The sequence below is a fragment of the Rhipicephalus sanguineus genome, chromosome 2 (assembly GCF_013339695.2).
Source record: "Rhipicephalus sanguineus isolate Rsan-2018 chromosome 2, BIME_Rsan_1.4, whole genome shotgun sequence".
NCBI lineage: Eukaryota > Metazoa > Arthropoda > Arachnida > Ixodida > Ixodidae > Rhipicephalus > Rhipicephalus sanguineus.
Window position 1 is genome coordinate 55,761,279 of NC_051177.1, and position 19,938 is coordinate 55,781,216.

The 19,938-nt window shown below is 41.9% G+C and overlaps 2 protein-coding genes and 1 long non-coding RNA gene across 5 annotated transcripts in view; 1 reads left to right on the forward strand and 2 right to left on the reverse strand.

Annotated features, from left to right (window-relative positions):
- Nucleotides 1-10,323, reverse strand: part of LOC125757147 (uncharacterized) — a 22,365-nt gene extending 12,042 nt beyond the window's left edge. Inside the window, exon 1 of the long non-coding RNA XR_007415085.1 lies at nucleotides 10,186-10,323. This is a non-coding gene — a long non-coding RNA (uncharacterized LOC125757147). The remainder of the gene's footprint in view (nucleotides 1-10,185) is intronic.
- Nucleotides 10,324-13,719: 3,396 nt separating this feature from the next.
- Nucleotides 13,720-15,900, forward strand: LOC119382993 (anaphase-promoting complex subunit 15B). 2 transcript variants are annotated; one of them, XM_037650942.2, is made up of 4 exons: nucleotides 13,720-13,975; nucleotides 14,047-14,106; nucleotides 14,686-14,808; nucleotides 15,490-15,900. In XM_037650942.2, the coding sequence occupies exons 1-4, from the start codon at nucleotides 13,853-13,855 to the stop codon at nucleotides 15,499-15,501; spliced, it is 318 nt and encodes a 105-aa protein (XP_037506870.1). In that variant the 5' UTR covers nucleotides 13,720-13,852; the 3' UTR covers nucleotides 15,502-15,900. The 2 variants fall into 2 exon arrangements, with proteins under 2 accessions (XP_037506870.1, XP_037506871.1); XM_037650943.2 differs by having other exon boundaries at nucleotides 14,692-14,808.
- On the reverse strand, nucleotides 15,646-19,641 carry LOC119382990 (dehydrogenase/reductase SDR family member on chromosome X). 2 transcript variants are annotated; one of them, XM_037650941.2, is made up of 7 exons: nucleotides 19,054-19,641; nucleotides 18,862-18,966; nucleotides 18,707-18,775; nucleotides 18,524-18,625; nucleotides 18,253-18,460; nucleotides 17,483-17,675; nucleotides 15,646-15,878 (listed from the first exon to the last, which is right to left on the reverse strand). In XM_037650941.2, the coding sequence occupies exons 1-7, from the start codon at nucleotides 19,187-19,189 to the stop codon at nucleotides 15,660-15,662; spliced, it is 1,032 nt and encodes a 343-aa protein (XP_037506869.1). In that variant the 5' UTR covers nucleotides 19,190-19,641; the 3' UTR covers nucleotides 15,646-15,659. The 2 variants fall into 2 exon arrangements, with proteins under 2 accessions (XP_037506869.1, XP_049268331.1); XM_049412374.1 differs by lacking the exons at nucleotides 18,707-18,775; nucleotides 18,862-18,966 and having other exon boundaries at nucleotides 19,054-19,638.
- Between the last annotated feature and the right edge of the window lie 297 nt (nucleotides 19,642-19,938).

The following is a 19,938-nucleotide window of genomic DNA, read 5'->3' on the forward strand; positions in this document are numbered from 1 at the left end:
GGTTGTAATTACATAGTGCCTTCCCACTACCAACTAAGAACTACATTTTAGCTCAGTGAGAGGCGTTTAAGTATCTAGGAGTGCATATGTACCTAGTGACTTGTCCTGGAACCATCATATGAATGAGTTAACGAATTCCTGCAAATGGTTACTTGGTAATCTATGCCGAAAGTTGTCTTCAGTACCACCTATAGCTGCAGTCAGACGAGCTGCATGTAAAACCTCAATCTAAAGTAGAATATGCCTGTACTATTTAGGACAACCATCAAATTAGCATAATTAATTTTTCTAGAATCGGTCCAGAAGAAATGTACCAGATTCATTCTTTTGGACTGCTCGTATACAACCTGAAGTGTTTCTGCTCTAAAAACAAGGTTGTGTCTTCTCTCGACAGGCCTCTACCGCAAAAGTGCTCGACAAAATTTCTTGCTATTTCTTTATTCACTGCCCAGGAGACTAACTCATCATTCCAGCACATCGTTTCTCCCACCAATGCCTCAGAATGCTGCTTATCTGCCACGTTCCCATAATACTACTTATCAATGTTCATAAATTATTTCTGCTTCCTGACAATGTCATGCACCTTCCTCCTGACGATGCCCTAATCACCAGTATATTTCTCGTTTCAAAGCTGGTTTTTGAAGATGATCCGTAAAGTTACGAAATCTAACATGACCACGGCCATTTTTTTCTGTCTGCCCACCCTTTATTGCATGTCCCATGTCGGAACCTTTGAGGTATCCTGAATAATTAGGTGAATAAATGAATAAAATGAAGATGTGCAGTCTCACTTATAGTAGGTAGGTACATATTCTATGTATCATGGTAGAAGGTCAAACAGGTCAGGTCGGGTGTATACACGCAACATCAGATGGTACACGTGTCGGCTGTGTTACTATTTGTGATAATGAAAAAAGCTCGGCACTAGTATTACTCCTTAGCTTACGACTGAAAAGAGAGAGCGGAGGAGGAGGATCGGTCCGAGGTTGTGTTTGTAAGATTGAAATCACCCAGGAGTAGGATATGGATTACGAAAGAAATCACATGTGAACAAGGTTTAATACTATCATATAGCTAATTGAAGAATATAGGTGTTGTGGAGGGTGAGCAATAACGCATGGTATATGATAAAACTATTTATGACTACGACATACATATGGCCAGACAGCTTCCAGATCCTTGCTTGAATACATAATAAAAGATGTAGTGTCATTCGCAATTGCCAACACGGCACCACTTTCCTCTGCATGCAGCACAATTGTAGCAAGGAACAGAAAGAAAACTGCACGGCACCATTGCATACTTCTGTTGTAGTGACATGTGCACACAAGCACATTAAAGTAAGCATGATCATTTTCACAAAGCATGTGTTGATTGCAGACAATAACAAATGATATAGTTACAGACCCACTTAATTCTGACGTTGGAGAGAATGTAAAACTGAAACTTGAGGAAGTGAAGGAAATGGGCCAATGCCCCTCTCGCTTTCTATGCCGAAGGATGTGGCGGAATGGAGCATGCAGGCTCAACATTATAGCTATGTTACTTAGGTTAAAGAAATAGCACTTGGCAACAAGGCAGATGGTCTGCTCGGGTCGGTATTACTCTGGCAGCCAATCACAGAAGCAAACAATATTGACATCAAGCAACCTTTTTAAAATGGTTTTATTTGTAATTTTAGCATCAGTTCAATAAATGATCAGGCTTTTCATGTTCCACTTCAACAAACTAATGAAGGACATATACTAATGTACCAATATTCGATTGTAACGCAACTACAATTGCAACACGAGGGGTGACTTTTTATTGCACCCAGGAAGAAAAAATAGGTATTTCATGTGTATTTTGGTCTTCGATTGTAATGCGAGGGTCGACATGAGGTAGCAAAAATCTTGAAAAAAACTCGCATTACATTCGAGTAAATATGGTATGCACTTATATTATTGTTTTTGCAGTTATCGCTTTATTTTGTTTACATGAAAATTTTGTAGCGTCAATTACTTGTAGCTACATGAAGGAGCAGTGGCGGCTGACATTATAGGGCATGGGAGGGGTTTCAATACAGAACCAGTTGTACGTTTACTGTTCAGAACTGACTTATGATAGCATATCAGAAAAATTAATTGAAACGCTTGGGCGAGGCCTGGCTCCTATTAAATGCTATTGATTTGCCTTGTGTGGTATATGTGTAGTAATAAAAAAAATCTTAGCTTATACAGATGTCTTATGCTTGAATTAACTGCATAGAGACAGTTTTCGACATGGTTGTAGCATTGCATCATAAAAATTTTCTTACCTGGTGTCCTTTTAATAGCTCACAACTGATTTGTTCAATCGACGTCAATTTATATGCAGAGGATCACAGCACCATGTGTGTGTGTGTGTGTGCGTGTGTTTGTGTGTGTGTTGCATCATAGTCATGATGCAATATGATGATTCTGTTATGCATATATTCCATCATAGAATAGTCTCCTGATTAAAATTAATTTATCAACTATATACCATGGTCACTTCAAAATACCATCCGAACATTACACAATTGCCCCGTCCATGTGCTTTGATCATACTCATCACAACAAGACAGTTAGGCAACCATTAAGTCACCTCAACGTGCATCAATATTCATTAATTCCTCATGCTCTTTCATTGCGGAACAAATTACCGGAAGAAGTGGTTAATGCTAACACAACACAATCGTTTGCCCATCTTGTGACTAACCTTTCTCTTGATTTTTAAAATGCTCTTATATATTATTTATGTTCCTCATTGATGTTGAGAGTTTTTGTATTTTTTGCACCTTGTATTTTTTAGTATATATTACGTTTGTGATATTGCCATTGACATTTATGTACCCACTCTTGCTTACTCTTCTGTTGATGTGAGACTGTTTGCGGATGACTGTGATATTCACTGGGGTAAAAAGTGTTGCTAACCACGTCTTGCTCAATGATGCTTTGTGTTCTGTTGACGAATGGTGTGAGAAATGGAACATGAAAATCAGTTTCAACAAGACTACCTGTTGGTCGATATCAAATAAGAAAGTGCCACTGCCATTTACGTGTAAAATAAAAAATAAAGAAGTTAAGTGATCAAGTCAGATAAAATATCTGGGTGTTACAATTACTTAGAATCTAACCTGCAACAAGCATATTAAAAATATTTGTGCTTTGTCTGAATGTAAGCTGGGTGTTCTAAGGTGAAAGTCAAGAGATGCCACACCTAAAACAAAGCTGACAGCTTATAAAACAGGAGTGCGGCAAACTCCAGAGTATGCTAGTATAATCTGGGATCCATACAGTCAAAAGCTAGCTGATGAGCTAGAACAGATGCAACAAGTGGCAGCCAGATTTTATTATTCATACTACCAGATCACACAGTATTACTTCACAGGGCTAACCTCCAGACGCTGTCTACGTGCAGAGAAATCACATGCTTGAAGTTCCAGGACAAGCTGTATATTAAAACACTAAACATAGAGATCTTACCTTGTACATGCACCCTCTAGCCAGAGTGTCACTGCGTATCAATCATCCATGTGCTATTTTACCCTACACTATAAAAATTGATGTATTAAAGTTTTAGGTTCTGTACCGTACAATTATCGAATGGAACAAGCTCATGGGAGACTTAAGGCCCGGTCGGCGAAAGCTCTGCAGCACTATCAATAAAGTTGTTAGCAACCAAACAAGCTCGATTCCAGTGTATTTGTTGATTGTCAATGAGCAAGAGTTTTTCAGCAACATTTGAAACTGCAGTCTTTGTGTATGGTATTGTATAATATCTTTTACCACCCCTGTAACAGCCTGTGGTGACTTACAGTATTGTCAAAACACACACACACACACACACACACACACACACACACACACACACACACACACACACACACACACACACACACACACACACACACACACACACACACACACACACACACACACACACACACACACTTATATACATACATGTATTACATTCATGACACAGCACCTGTGTCATGTTTTATTCATCAAATCTAGTGTTCCACTCTTGCACTGTTCAAAGAAGTATTTATAGTGCCCTCACGGAGGCCTCCACAATCAAACTGCATTTTGTGGACTCAAGTATATCAGGCATTCCTGCGGTTGTCCTCAGCACACCCTACAGGACAAGGATATTTTGGTCATATCAGGACGTCCTGAGGATGTGTTGTGTTTTCTGAGGAGGTACGTATCAGCGCATGACCAATGCATGCAATCCGCTCTTTGTGCAGCCTTATTTTATCTCCAAAAAATCACGTGATGGCAATATCAGGCGGTGAAGTTGAGCCTTTTTGGAGTAACTCTAGGCCTTTCCATAAATCACAGTGCCACGTCCTCCTCTGGGAGAGAAGTGCAAGGAGATATGACAGAAGAAAATGTCGGCCTCTTGAATCACCTGTGATGCCAAGCACAGCAATATTCAGTCGCGCAGTACGTGCTGTGCTTTACACAAACTATTCTTTAATTGTTCGCACTGCTTCATTCACGAAGCTTGAAATACAGTATGCCTTTTTAAAGTGAAGCTTGTATTGGCTCACAAGTGTCGATGTCGTCAGCATTAGATGTACAAAAAAATAATCATCGTGAAGGCAATGTATGAGCACGTATTTCTTCTCTTGTATTTCGAGCGTTCAATGGGACTTCATTTAATTACCAAGCCTTGCTTGTCCATGTGTGATTTCACTGTGGTTGTTTTCCTTACTTTTTTCTTCATTGCTTTTGTTCTAAATGTTCTAGTTTTCTGTGTGAAAAACTGCCTCCTCCTTTCCTGATCTGAGGCCCTGCCTCAATCAAACCAGCTAACCTGCATTACAGACATTCAGCTCCATTTAAGTTTGCGCGAATAAACTGTATAAATCACACACTATACACTTATTTTGTAGTTAGGGATACTAAAAACAAGCTGAAGTAATAAAATAGTACTCTAAAATATGCAAAGAAATATACAATTGCTGAACAGGATTAGTGCGGCAGTGATTCCATCCCTGCACCATGGTGTGCTAAACGGTATTCACAGTGCCATCCTGATAAAATCAATGTAAATTTCATCAAATAGAATATCGGATGTCATAGAGACACGCTGCACACATCCCAGAAAGGGAATGGGTAATTATTTCAACCGCTATTTCTTTCTTTGCCTTTTTCTCCCTTTTCTTTCCTATTTTTTTTTCTCTTTAGCTGTCTTGCTGTGTCTTGGTTTCTCTATGTCTCAGTGTAGTCGGTCTCTCACCTTCTATGTTTTCACCTATTTCTTCTATCTGTTACTTCTTTCACTCCCCCCCCCCCCCTCTCTCTCTGTTGTCGGTCTCTCGCCTAATACCTGTTTCTCTGTTGCTTTGAAACTCTTTCTCCGTCTGTTTCTTTCGGTGCATTTCTGTGTTTTTCTCTCTCTCTCTATTCCCTTGCTTATCTCTATTTTTTTTCTCTTTATCTTTTTTTTTCTATGTCTTTTGTTGTCTCACTCTCTCTGTGCAGTTGGTTTTGTCGCCTTCTATCTTTTTTTTTCTCTGTTGCTTTTCTTTCTGTCTATTTCTCAGTTTCTATGTTCTCTCTCTCTCTATGTGTAGTCGCTTTCTCGCCTTCTAACTTTTTTCTCTGTCTCTTCCTTTCTGTCTATTTGTCTGTTTCTATTTTTTCTCTCCCTCTGTACTCGTTCTCCCATCTTCATTTTCTTCCTGGTAACCCTCATGCCTCTCTCCTTCTCACCCTCACTTCCCTTTCTAATAACCTTGCTGAGCTGCATATACTATTCAAGGCTATGCTCTCCTCTGCAAGCGGGCCTGGATAGCCGAGTGGTTATGGTGCTCGCCTTCAAATAGTTAGTTCACTGGTTCGAATCGCGCCTCGACAAAATTTCTTTTTTCGCCAAGAATTTTTTGTTCTCTTTCCTTCTATTTTTTTCTGTTTATTTCCTCTCTCTCTCTCTGTGCTATGGTTCTCTCGCTCATGAAGTTATTGCATCATTTGCCGGACAAATCGGCACGCGTCTTCTGGTAAAAAAGCAGAAGAGGAAGAAGGCGACGACAACGACGAAGATGGCACGTGCTGGTTCATGATGATGATCATTTTCTATCTACGGCACACGGCCAACCTCGACTTTAACAGCTGTGCTGTAAAAGGGTGGTTCGTCGTAGGTGGGGCCCATCTTCCAAAGCCACACTGGCCCAGGGTTGCCAGTTAGCTTCCCAGTATAGTCAGTCAAATAGTTGTGCCTCCCCAAACTACCTATATTGTGTGCACATAATGGACGACAATGAAGGCGTGGCTAAGCTTGTTGCTGACCTATCACCAGCCTTGCTGCAATTGTTTTAAACATACGAGGGCTATGTTTGTTTTCAAGTTCTAATTCGTTCAAGGTGAAAACCACAGCGAAATTAAAGACGCTTATGTTTGGAACATGTAGAAACACTTTCCAGTTGCCCCTGTTCATAGTCGCCACTGCAACTGAGGCATTTATTGTGGCGTTGTGCCAGCGTTCTTTATGGCCCCCACATTGAAGACAGCCACCTTTCAGCCAATTCTGTATGCCGCTCACTGTTGTCTACACATTCTGCTTCAATGTTCCTGCACTGTTGCTACACTTTGCTGTCACTCATGAAGGCTTTACCATACACAATACTCTTTCAACGATGAATTTCGGCTGTATTGCTGCATGCAGAAATCAAATGACACCACGCACGTCACACATAGTGGGAGACTTAATTGTTCGAGGCATGTTTATGTGCCCAGTGTGTGCTCGGAATTCACAACTGCTACCTCGCACGATCGGAGGACGTACGAGAGGTGCTGTGCAACACGTCTGCCACACAACGTCAGACTTTCACTATGGCTTTAATTGATTAAGAAACTGATAGGCCCTCAAAAAAAACAAGAAAAGAGAAGAAGAAAGAAAAGAGCGCCGCTTTCAAATGCAAGGCAGGGTCACTGCAGAGTTGTTGAGCTTTTATCCTCTAAGCTCTCTCTTTCCCAACCCTTTCGTTGTTCTCTCTTTTTCTATCTTTTTTCTTTGTGACTTTGCAATGCTTGCTCTCTCTCTGTTTATTTCTTTCTTTGTCTTTCTATCGTTTTCTCTCTTTCTTTCCTTTCTTGCTCGCTCTCTGTTGTCATCCCCTCACCTTCTATCCTTTTTTCTCTTCCCTTTCTCTCAATCTCTTTCTCTTCTTCCTATTTCTTTCTATTTCCATCACTCTCTGTCCTCGTTCTCCCCTCCTCCTTTCCTTTCTCCTTACACTCACATCTCTGCTCCTCATCCTCAGTTCCCTTTCCCACCCCCTTGCTATACTATATACCATACAAGGCTATGTTATGCTCTGCTAACGTGACTGGATAGCCGAGTGGTGACAACGCTTTCCTTCTATTCGTTGGTCCGCAGATTTGAGTCTTGCCTCGCCAAGAAATATTTTTGCCGAGAATTTCTCTTTTTCTTTCTTTCTCTCTGTTTGTCTCTTTCTTTCTCTCTATACTCGTTCTCTTGCCCATCCGAGTTATGGCACCCTGTGCTGCAGAAATAGGCGCGCCTGTTCTGGGAGCGAAGCAGAAGGGGAAGAAGACGGCGAAGAGAGCGTGTGCTGGTTCATGATGATAATTTTCTATGATAAACCTCAAGCATAACACCTCTATGGTAACTCTACTCTGCTGTAAAAGAAAAATAGCTTTCAAGCAGATACTTTACTATGCCCTAGCCAAAGACGAGGGCGTAGTAAAGTATTTGCTTGACCTATCTGCATAGTAAAGTATCTAGTATAACCTATATGCATAGTAAAGTACCTAAAGTAACATAGCTATCTGCTTAGTAAAGTGTCTGCACAGCATAAACTTTACTGTGAGTAAAGTTTATGCCACGCTGTGATAAATGTCTCAGTTGGAGTGACGACAGTTTAGAGGTACCTGGAAAGTATGTCTAAGTGTTCCAAATAAAACAGTTTTGAATTTCATTTTGGTTGAAATTTTGCGACCAAGTGGGCTTTGATAAAAAAAGGTCGCCCTCATACTTAAGGTTAAAAAGCACATATAGTTGTGATGAATTAGCAGTGCAGTCTACGCTGAGCCATAGGGGTATGTTATATGTTGTGCTCACTGGTTTGCGTGTACTGCTAGCTATCACTTTAATATTGGCATAAAGGGAAAGTAAAAATATGTGCGTTCATCTGCTTTTTTAAGGTGCAAGCCTTTATGTCTCATGCGGAGGCTGCACCAACAAAATGGTGGCAAAAAACACGGTACAAAAATATGGCACAGATACAGAAAATAATGGTACTAGAAAAAAAAAACAAAAACTCGCAAACGTAAAATGTCCTGAAGCAGCACTGCTGCAACCAAAGCCGTGTCTGAGAACACAAGGTGCCCAACCAAATGGGGAGAGTCGGGGTGGCTGGCGACGTGTCGTATGATGCGCCGTCGCTCCTAACTCATTTCTTGTTCACTTGGTATGAACAAAAATTGGCCTAGAAAGGTAAGAATGTATGACTGATTGAATGTTAACTTTTACAGCCTATGCCAAATTACATTCGCTATTATGTTGGAATTCCTAGGTAAAACGCATCCACAGGAATTCTTTGCTTATTACGCAGTAAAAGGAATTGATGCTGAGAAGTGGTGCATGCACCACGTTTAAAAGGCATTTCAGACATGCACTCTGTCATGGCAGAACCTGGCGCAAATAACACCAGAAGCTGTCGGCCACTGTTTGCAACATGTCTTGTGTATAAGACTCCATCGGCAACAAATATGATAAAAAATATTTCATCGCCTTTTCCCTGTTGCCATTGCATGATTAGACACTCTGAATTGTAAGCTGAATTGTAAGCTTTCCATTGCAATAAAATAAACAGGTACGTTAAAATTTGGTTGCCTGTCTATTTAAGGTATAGATAAGAACTCCTAGAAATTTTAAAAACAGAAATACAGCATCTCTAGGAAATAATCATGCCCTTCGAATCCACAGAACTCTTAAGAAAGGGTAAGTGGCCATTGTATAGCTGGTAAAATCACTTTCCTAGAGCGAAGTAGCCAGCTGCACTACATAAGCTCTCATGTTGAGTGCATATAATCTACCAGCAGGGATGAAATTTGTCATACTTTTACACAAGCTTTCTGTTTATTTTGGTGTACTTAACATTTTGAAGCATTCGTAAGATATTAACAAAATATTCAGTTTTACACATAATGCTTATTGAATCGAATACGACAGTATTCAATTCGATGTGTTATATCACTGAATATTTGCACACCCATAGAATATTTGCAGTGTCGGAATTTTCCTGGTGCATATAATTCTCCATGTTGGCTTTACGTGTTTCCTAGAGAAAGCTTTTGTTCCATGATTTGGAATAGAAGAGCGAAAACTCGTCGATGTGCTACATCGACAAGCTTTCACTCTTTTATTTCAAAACATGTTTCACCAACTAGCCCAACAGTTCACGCTTCTGTGCCATGATCATAAAACTATTTTAACCAAGCCTTCATAGAGAGTGTTGTACTACATTTGCTTATTGCAAAGCAACTGTATGGTTCACATATATTCATGTTCGACAAGCACAGTTGTGTAGCTAGGTGAATAATATAATGACCCATCTGGCCTATGACCAATGGGAGGGTGGAAGAGGGGGGGGGGGAGTTCTTAGGAGTGTACTTACAGGCTGTTAAGAGTGGACAGGCAAATCTGTCTTATTGTTGCATGAGTGGCAGAGCATGTCAGTTGAGAATAAATATGAGGTAAGGATTCGAGGCACGGGTGGTGAGAGAATGGCATGTGAACTGTTGGAAGCATTTCATGATGGGGAAGGAGTGATGTGTGTATTAGTGACCCATCTGTTGAAACTCGGAAAGGCAGAAAAGTTTCTTGAGCATTCTCTTGTGATGGTTGTTAATGTTAAATGGCTGTGACGTTGCATCTTGCCCTACTGCGCATGTGTCTGTTCCCTTACATATTTGCTGGCAAAGCCACAAATAAAGATAGATGGAAGTTAACACATATCCTGTGTTTCTTGTCGTGAGTGGTCACTTCTGCATTTTATTACCTCCCTGAAGATATGCACGTACATCTTGCCGAGTTATAAGCTTTGTTGAACTATTTATTGTATGTGGCATCGTTGACACAAGATGACAACAGGGCATATGCTAAAGCTCCTGTAAGATCACAGGCCGAAGGTAACAAGCAGCTTACCTTTGTTAGCACAAAAAGCGCTGACATTTAGGATATCACTGTTCGCATATGTTGTAAGTGCTTCAGTGGAGTCTTGTGAGATTAAAATGTGGTGCTCCCACAAAGATTTTTTTTCTTTTTGTACTGTCACCAACCTGGAAAACTATGTAGACGATAGGTAAAAGAGATCAGGGTTAGGCAGAATGATGTGATGCCTGACACTGCAAATGAATGCAAGAGTACTTAATTACCATTGTATTGCAAGTGGAATATTATATTCAATATGAACCTCAGCTTGCTTTGCCATGGTGTTCCTGTGGTTGTACACCTTCTTACCACCGTGGCAGGATTGCGAGAACTAACGTCTCTGTCAAAATCTTGTGCAGGTGTGTGACACAAGCAGTCACTGTTTACAACTTCAAGGTACCTCTTACCACATGTGGCAGTATTGCCAGAACTAACGTCTGTGTCAAATTCTTGTGCAAGTGTGCAAGGGACAAAACAGAAGTGGTCACTGTTTACATCTTTAAAGTCCTAAACAAGCACACCAGACCATGAATGTACAGTGTCTGACAGCTCCAGTGGAATACACATCACGATGGCTGGAGCCATCCCTGTGTGGCACCAGCTAGCCTGTGACAAGCTGCATACTTTTGCTTGCGATAACTGTGTGGGAACAAAAAAGGGACACCGCACAAGGAAAGGCTTTTAGGCAATCTTAACGGCTTGCGGTGAGGGAATTCTGAAAAGGTCTGATGTGCCATCTTGCAATAAAGAAGCAACTTTTATACCTAGTCTGTCTTGTGTTAGTAGGAGTCTGATAAACGTAGACAGTACAAGTTCGTGGCTAGGGTAGGATGATGGTGAGGAGATGCCCTCTTGAAACGTTAACCGGCACCCCCTTCCCATCCCCTTCTTGGTGCACCGGAAGCTTTGCCCTATAGGTATTAGTTCCTTCAGTGGGTGCTCCTGAACGGCTTGTGATTGAGCTTGCTCTTACTACCTGCTTTACCCAAGTACCAATTCTGGTGTTGGATTTTTCTTGCTCCGTAGCAATTTTGAATAGAAAAAGAGGCTTCAAACATTACGCAAACAAACAGAGCGTTAAATGATTACCATGGATATTCTGCACACAGACCTCCCCTATACAATTCACTAAAGAGTCTAAATTATATGCCTGATTAAACTGTAAGAAAGCATGTAGTTTCTTGATGTTATTTTTTTTAAACAGTACAATAACTTTGCAAAAACCAGAGTGTCATCAGTGGTGCTTGATATACAGTGCATGAAGCCAGTGAATATAAACTGCAATGATGCCACCAGAAGCATTAGCAAAAGTAAATTCACCCTGATATAAACCTCATTCTGCATTAGGACTGTCCAGGCATTATTAACAAAGTATATTCAATAATTTCATTACTTCTAATTGCCCCATTTGCATAATCCTATCTCATCCATAGCATGCTGTGAATCCAATAATTATTGACCTACGAGGGGTATTACTAAAGTTGCCAGCTCATTTAAGGTACCTGCTAGCCCCAGTGCTAACCTCATTAAATTGGAGGCTTTAATAAGTACTGCGTTGTGTTAATTCCTTCAAGAAATTTTTAGCATCCCCTTCATAGCTATTTTTTAAAGATTTGATGATGCATCTCCCCATCTGATGACAGGCACTTGCCTAATTACCACCCCATCTTTCCAACAAGCAGCCCCTGTAAGATGCTTCAACGCATGCTATCATCGCAGGTCACCATAAGTTTCCTGAAACCACCTTGCTTTTAGTTCTGGCACCGCATGGCTTTCGTAAATCATTTTCTTGCAAAGCGCAACTTGCTTCCTTGACAAACTGCACCTATAATTTTTTACCATTCTTCAATAGCTATTTTTCTTGATTACTCGAAAGAACGCAATAATGTGAACCATAAGCTACTACTTTTCAGAGAAAATTAATGAAATATAGATGATCATCTCCTATACCTAGCCTGAGTATATACTTCGTTAATAATCATTTACATTTTGGAGCATATATATGTGATGGCACGAAATCTGGAGTACCACTGGAGTCTGTCATAGGCATTTCGCACTTTTTTAAAGGTGTCATGCAACAATTTTGAATTAATCCTGCAATAAATTAGAAGAATTACTGCCTTGCCAATCGCTTGTCACATTTTTTTTTCACAGAGTAAATTGATAAGGGCTCATTACAGAGGCTGGAGTTGGTGGTGATGCTGTCCGCCGCATCACCACTAATGAGACAGAGGACGGCGCGTGTATAATTAAGGCCCACACGCGCGCGCGCGTACTGTGTGTGCTTCACCGCAATATACTCTGTGCACTTCACCGCATGACACAACTGTGTTGCGGCAATGTTGACTTTTAGAAAGACGTTTAGGTGTCGGGAATGTAAGCTAGACAATGCTCCTAACAATAAGATTTCTATTTTATTTCCGTTTTTATTTGTACACAACTACCTAAAGAGGCACTGCTTATAAAACCGATTGTCATAATCGGCGACAGCATATATGTTAAGCCACTCGACACTAACGCCGGGTGAACGCCGGTTCATATCCCGTCGCTTCCAGCTTGCGCATTCCATATCTGTCACGCGCAGTTACTCAAGACGAAGGTTAAATAAACGTGTTGGTCCAAGTAATTCGCCCAAATGACAGTCCAACTGATAGCGATCGATCCTCGATCACGCAACACACGCACTTCTACCACACATCCACGCACGCCACAACACTAGTTGTGCATCAAAGAGACATTCACAAATCGCATGACACATGGCCTTTATTTCATGCTCGTACACCTCGTTATCATTGCTTATAGATTTGGCGGCCAACATTTCGGGAGATTGGCGTTACCTGCTAAGCACCGCGGAGAAGCTCCCTCCGCTCATAAGCGTCCACTGAACACGGTGATATCGTAGAACTGGCAGAACTAACAAAACGGCAACGACATGCAGATGAATCGCTTTCTACAACACTCTTACACAATGCGACCACGGGCAGAGGCGGTTCTCGCTAGTGCACACAGCTCACTGTCAAAATCTACACCAACAACCAGCACGGAGAACAAACTACCATAGAGTTTCTCACAGTTAGTGGGAAACTCTATGGTTACCGTACCAACCGTACCCCGTAAACCGCCTAAAAAGTATTTCTAGCCCAGCGATTCAGCGATTCTGCCGCCACCTACTTATACACTTCAAGCCAAGTCAAGCCGGTTTTAAGCGGCTATATGGGTGCGCCGAACGCTTTTGCCACATTTTGTCTCGTACGCCCAGGGCGACCCAACGCCGGCCATAATAATAATATAAAAATGGGGGAAATATAAACTGTTCGTGCACACATGTCGCTCCCAAATTATTTGCCTCAATATATCAACAAATGAAAACACGCACACAGCTGCGCTCGCATTTTGCATTAGGAAGTATCATCGCAAACTTTTCTTTTTCTTTTTTTAAAAACTGAAGTACGCGACAGCGTGACGCTCGTTTTAAACGAACATCAGAAACTGGAGCGCCATCGACATCTTTGCATCGTCCGTATCCAACGCAAGCTAAGGCCAATCCACCGTAGGGACAGCTTGTTTTGTTTACGCTGCTGGTATCATAGATATTTCGGTTTGTGGCGATCGTTATGTGTCACAGGAGGCAGAAGTGCTGAACTGCCAGTTATTAGAGTTGATGGAGGCGCCCCAGTTTCCTTCTCTGCAGCCCAGAATAGCCGACCAGCCTTGGTTCTACGTTGACCGGCCTTGCGATGATGAATCCGAGTTAACCCAGCTAGAAAAAGAACACCAAAGCGCGGTGGGTATTGCACGCTGCGTTCTCTCTTTTTGCCTGATGTCGTGAGACATGTGCGGTGTATATCATTTCAGCTCACCAGCATTGCGCAGAGGCACAGCGACCTTGTTCCGATTGGGAAAACTGCGGCAGAAGTAAGCTTCGCCGGTTGTGGCATTCTCAACATTACAACTTACGCTTGGCTTCATGAGATAGATTGTCTTTTTTTTTTTCCTGTGTTACTGGCTTGTTTGCGTACTTCAGCTTGCGCAGGGATTGCGTAGTTTTCTTTCTTTAAATGTCGAGTGGGACGGAACCACCGGCGTGATTAAAGCACAAAGAAATATGTATTGTCATGCGCGATAGATAGTGTGTGTGCCAGATAACGGATAAAAAGCGGCGATACGTCAATGCAGTGAATCTTTCATGCCATCGCAGTATTTAGCACAGGTCGACAACGTCGCCTGGTTGTGCAGGAGAACCTAACGCACCAGTTACATGGCAAACTTAAAACCACTGTGCAGTCAGCGAACGCAGACAAGCCAGCGAATAACTTTTGTTCCCGTTATATGTATTAAAGACTTGGTCCTGACGAAATGCACCTGACTTGTGTTCGATCTTAGCCTTCACAACAGATCAATCGACCGGTCCACGAAATCATTATCGTAAGGATTTAGACACTGCAGAATCTTGTCACCAAGTGGTTCGGCATCCTAAGTTGTGTTCTCGAAAAGTTGCAGGATGAAGATGAGGAAGACGATGAAGACGACGATAATGAGGACGACGAAAGTGATAGCAACGAGGACGAAGACGACGAGCTGGACGCGGACGACATCAATTATGATCAAGACTCGCCTGTAAGCTTTAGGTTTGATGTGGGCATACATTGTCAAAAAAAAACAAATATGCTTAAGAAGATAGTCGGACGATTTTTCTTTTTTTAGCAGGGCCTTGCTAGTGTTGAGAGCCCCACTTCACAGTTTAGGTGACTTTTCACAGCTTTGATTATTAGTCTTGTCGAACAACCTTCCATCATCAGGTTATTAAATATTAATGCATTAGGCCCGACACCTTGAAAGCTACCTCACCATTAACTGGTCAAGCCAGTAACCAAACCAACCAAGTTTTGGATGCTGAAGCCAGTGCTCTCGGGTAAGTTATCGTGCATCCAAAAGAGCTAGCAGTGCCTGCGATGCACTAAGTGTAAGTCGGACCATGCAGAAGTGGTTTGACATTGAAGAAAAATAAATTGGTATCTGCAGCAAATTACTTACAAGCAAATTGTGAGGTAATGACCAGAGGAGGACATAGAAATAAAATGTAATGATTACATCTTACTATCGTGATCTAAAAAGAAATTAATGCCTGCCTTTAATGCTAAGTGGCACCTGCATTTGTCCCACATTTTATTTGCCCAAGTTGAGCAAGTGCCACAGTCAGGAGACCATCATCAAAAGGCTAGAGAAAGTTGTGTTGTTGTAGGAATAACAATGAATGTTGATTCACATGTTGCTTCATTGTGCTTTCTTTCTTTGCAGATGTTCCACTAGCTGCCATTCGACATAACATGAACACAGAAATAAATTGTCATATTCTTACGCTCAAGCAATTCGGTCATTTTTGGTCATCGAACTCTCAGCCCTGCAGTTTATCATGTCCGAACAAGGCCTGGTATCCTGATTCTCGAAGTCTCAGTGAGCGGGCGACTTCAAGAGGCGAGCAGGATATCCACGGCACTGGCTCGGTCATTCAACCATGGCCAAAGCAGCGCCCACGTCTTGTTCCAAAGTCTCTCTTGGACAGAGAGGTCGTCGCACAGGGAGAGCGACTGAGCCAGTGCACATTCCTCCAGATAGCAGCCACTGATGCCTTCAAGCTCGCTCGAAAACGTTGCGTGCAGTACTGTCTTAACACATTCTTCTGTTGTCTGTCAAGAAATAAGTAAGAAATGTGAGCCAAAAAAGAATATTGCTACTCATCACGGAAATGTTGGTAAATGTGGCTGCCGTTTCTATAATCTGCGCCTAACTGTGAAGTTTGATTATGCATAGATGAGTATGTACAGAGATGCTTTTTTTTTTTACTGCACTGTTTGCTGTATGGTATATGAGAAATAAATAAATGTGAGCAGTCCTTTTAGCAGCGGAGCTGTTTAAGCTTTTCATTCCACCATTTCGCGTCACCAGCCACAGAAAGTGGATATGTGCCAAGCAGCTCCTAGCATAGCATAGCCATGCATAGTACATTATAGCAAGGGGGTGGGAAAGGGAAGTGAGGGTTAGTAGGGAGAGAGGGGGCAATACAGAAAGAGATAAGGAAAGAAAGGAGAAGAAGAAGAAAGACAAAAGAACTCAATATGTGTTCGTCAGGTGGTGGCTCTTGCTTGGCAGCTCTGCAGTTTACTCAGATTGCACAGGCGTAGAACTGTCTGTAATATCTTTTTCTTTCTTTTTTGAAAAGAAGTGGCTGGTGGAACCTCAGATACCACAAAGCATCAGTGAATGATCTTTTAGTGCATGTCTACTCCATCTTTGGCTGCAGGCTTCCTAAACATGGTGGTCAGTGAAAGGGTCAACGATTAAGTAACTTAATCTAGTTCTGTGTACTCTTTTTTTGAACTTGCACAAGTAATGTTTGCTGTCCCAAGCAACTTGCGGACTATGAAAGGCACTATAACTGGGGGCTCTTTCAAATTGACCTAAACACACGGTGCACAAATTTTTGCATTTATGACCCCTTTGGATAGTATAGTTGCTATGGCTACACTTGAACTTGTGAGCTCACGCAGAATGCCACAGCCATTAAGACACCACCACAGGTGTCTATTAAACTAACCTTAAGCTGGTCTCCCCTACAATGCAAAGTCAGAAACTTAATGTACTGAACTTTCCCTTCTACCCCACAAAAAAGAATGCACAAGCTAGAATACTTTCTACATCCAATTTAGCATGTGCATGCTATAGATATATAAAATTTGCTAACAGTGCATTTAAGACGCTGTAAAATGAGTTAAAGCTAGAATGGAATAAAAGAAAGAGTAGTATTCGTAAATCACCTCTCTGGAACTTTGCCACAATGCTGACTCCGACATTTAGAGGAGGATTGATAAGCCAGAAAAGACCATGGAAACTGGTGGTGAAACCACTTTGAGATTTCCGCACTGACTTGCAGTGAAGTTGTGGATTTCAATAATGCCTGCTTGGGCAAAGTTGTTCCTTACTGATAGTGATAAGGCACATTGTATTTTGAATGCACCAATTACTAAATATGAGAAGTTTCGAGAGCTTTTACTCCACCAAAATAGTATAGAAGAAAATACCTTTGAATCTGTGATACTACACTGATTTACCAGTTGTGTCTTTCTTTGTTTCTTTTTCTTCTAGTAATATATACCCCACCTTAGTGCAGAAGTTTGTACAATTCAAGAGGGAGCAGAATTTGTTTTCACTATGACCTCAAGCACTTTCATGTGCTTGCGCATTTAAACTGCACTCACACATGTATGCACAAAAAAAAAATGTTAACACTTACCCTGAAGAAAAGGCCAGCAACTAGAGGTGCCCACCATACCCTCTGGTAGAGCTGAGTGTTCACAATTCCTGGGTGGACACAGTTGACGGTCACAGGAATACCCTTGGCTTGCAAACGCCTTCCAAGCGCTTTTGTGAACAGCACCTGTGCCAGCTTTGACTGAGTGTAACCATTGTAACAGGAGTATGTCTTTCTGTTAAAAAAATGTAGAAACAGGAGTGTAGCACAGCCATACAGTTCAAGAAGAAAAGAAATTAAGCTCCTTGATGTGATGGAACGCATCACACGGTTTTACGATGCCCTTTAGTTGCTCAAGTGCTCCTGTCTATTTCTGTGTGCTTTGCTGTGTCCCTGTCTTAAATAAGCACAGCCCAAAACCAGAAAACACAAGATTAGCCCTGGATCTATATTCTTGTGCATGCAAAAGATCTGCAGAAGTTCATCTGGATCTGCACATTATAGTCACCCACGGCCATCAATGGGCTCACAGGATATAGCTGCATTACTTTGATATCTAATAATAAACGATGGCTGCAGAAGCATTAAAAAGTGCAAGTAAGTGGGCATGACCAAATATGGTAAGGAAACAATACAAGCATATGCAAACACATTGATTGATGAAGATTCAAAGTGAGGCAAAAGAAATATATATGATGGACTAAACATAAGCAATAGCTTATGGTGACTAGCACATAATGTGCTAATTCTTCCTTCACAATGGCTGCAAATGTTGTGCGATCCCTGGTAAACACCACATGCATGAAGCTCACCTGCTGTTGAGAGCATCTATGTTTATGCGGCCAGCTTTATGTACACATGAAGATACATTAACAATCCTCGCAGTTTGTCCTTTGCTACTGGCAGCAATGAGCAGAGGTAGCAGCAAGGCTGTCAGGAGGCAGTGGCCAAGGTAGTTGATGCTCATGTGCGACTCAAAGCCGTCTTCAGTTTCCTGGTATGGCATCAGCATCACGCCAGCTTGACAGAAAACGATATTGGTTTGAGTGCTCTGTGTCATCGGGGGGTTTCAAGTTAACTTACCGTTGCAAACAAGGGCGTCAACTTTACTTTCACTCTGGAGTATCTTTTCTGCGAATAACTTCACAGAAGCCATTGAGCTCAAGTCAAGATGCAGGAGTTCCACTGTAAAGATGTTTAGCTTTGGTTAGACAGTAACTCTACAAGAAATCCGCACAGGAGAACAAATTAGAAACCTTTGTAAACCTTGTGCCGTTGCGTGGCCTTCCAAGAGCAAACGCCTTCGCTCTTCCTTGCAGTTGGTATCCGGACTTCCTGTAACAAACATATGATATATTTAAAACAACATTTGTAACTTCGACTGCTTTTAGTCTGCTCTTTGAGTAAACAAAAGTTGTTACCATCGATAACACGAGCACCCAGAGATAAAAGCGCTCGCATTGTCTCGTGCCCTATTCCTCCTGATCCTCCCGTCACCACAACAGTTTTGTTTATCATGGAGCGGTCTGAAATGTTATCAGCAACCAGTTGCAGTAAATGCTGGTAGACAAGCTGTGACGTCACGTAAGCAGTGCAGTGCGCTATTAACTTACACGAAATCGGCTCTTGCGGTGAGAGTTGGCTTTTTATCCGCAGTAGGCACTCCCAGAGAAGGTAGTAAGCTGACAGGATGTATAAGCAGAACAAGTCCCTAACGAAGAAAACCGTATGATTGATGAGAGAAATCATGTTTGCTTATAAAGTTTCAACTGTTGAGCTAGTCGAGCAGCTCCCAAGCTGCCTCGGAGACGTGCTGTCGACTGCTGCATGCAACTGTGCGCGCGTGCGAGAAAAAAAAAAAAACACAACAGTGGCAGTTAGCCGGAGAAGCCGTCGCTCCAAGGTTCAATGGGTGAATGCAAAAAAGATAACAGAACTGCGTGTTTACAGCTGTTTGCACCGTGTTCGCAGCTACCCCTCGGGCCAAGATCGTTTTTCTTTTTTTTTAAGTCTCTGCCGGCGACACCTTCCTTCCTTGTCAGAGACCTTAAACAAGGAAGTGCGCGCTACACACAACCACGCGATTGCACGCGTTGAATGCGCGAACACAGCTCAAGATGTGGTAGCAGTCTATCTGATGCAACCACAGCTGTTCTATTCCAACGCCCCTTCATGACGTTTTCCCGCCGACACGTAGTTTCAGGTCTGTTTATTTTTTTACGTGGACTGGAGCACTAGAGCTCAAGCCACCCACGCACGCCCACCCTCTACTCTCACTACTACATGGAACTCTCACTGCACTCCGTGCTGCACTCACGCCTTTGCAAGCGATGACGATAGCTTTGCCAATTCTCACGACAAACGAAACCAGAACTCTGATATGAAACTAAACGCAGAACGAGACAACGAAAGCTAGAAGCTGGCTACACTTCCGAATTACCTTCTAAAACTTCTAAAACAAGAAATGTGGCTATAAACATTTGTAATGTTTTGTCAAG

Bases quoted from the DNA above. Each gene is read 5' to 3' on its own strand.
- LOC119382993 (XM_037650942.2), top strand. From the start codon at position 13,853: ATGGAGGCGCCCCAGTTTCCTTCTCTGCAGCCCAGAATAGCCGACCAG. The intron at 13,976-14,046 runs GTGGGTATTGCA...ATATCATTTCAG, and splicing joins AAAAAGAACACCAAAGCGCG to CTCACCAGCATTGCGCAGAG. The intron at 14,107-14,685 runs GTAAGCTTCGCC...GTTCTCGAAAAG, and splicing joins TTGGGAAAACTGCGGCAGAA to TTGCAGGATGAAGATGAGGA.
- LOC119382990 (XM_037650941.2), bottom strand. From the start codon at position 19,189: ATGATTTCTCTCATCAATCATACGGTTTTCTTCGTTAGGGACTTGTTC. The intron at 18,776-18,861 runs GTAACAACTTTT...TGTTTGTTACAG, and splicing joins GGGTGCTCGTGTTATCGATG to GAAGTCCGGATACCAACTGC. The intron at 17,676-18,252 runs GTGAGCTTCATG...TTTTTTTAACAG, and splicing joins ATAGATGCTCTCAACAGCAG to AAAGACATACTCCTGTTACA.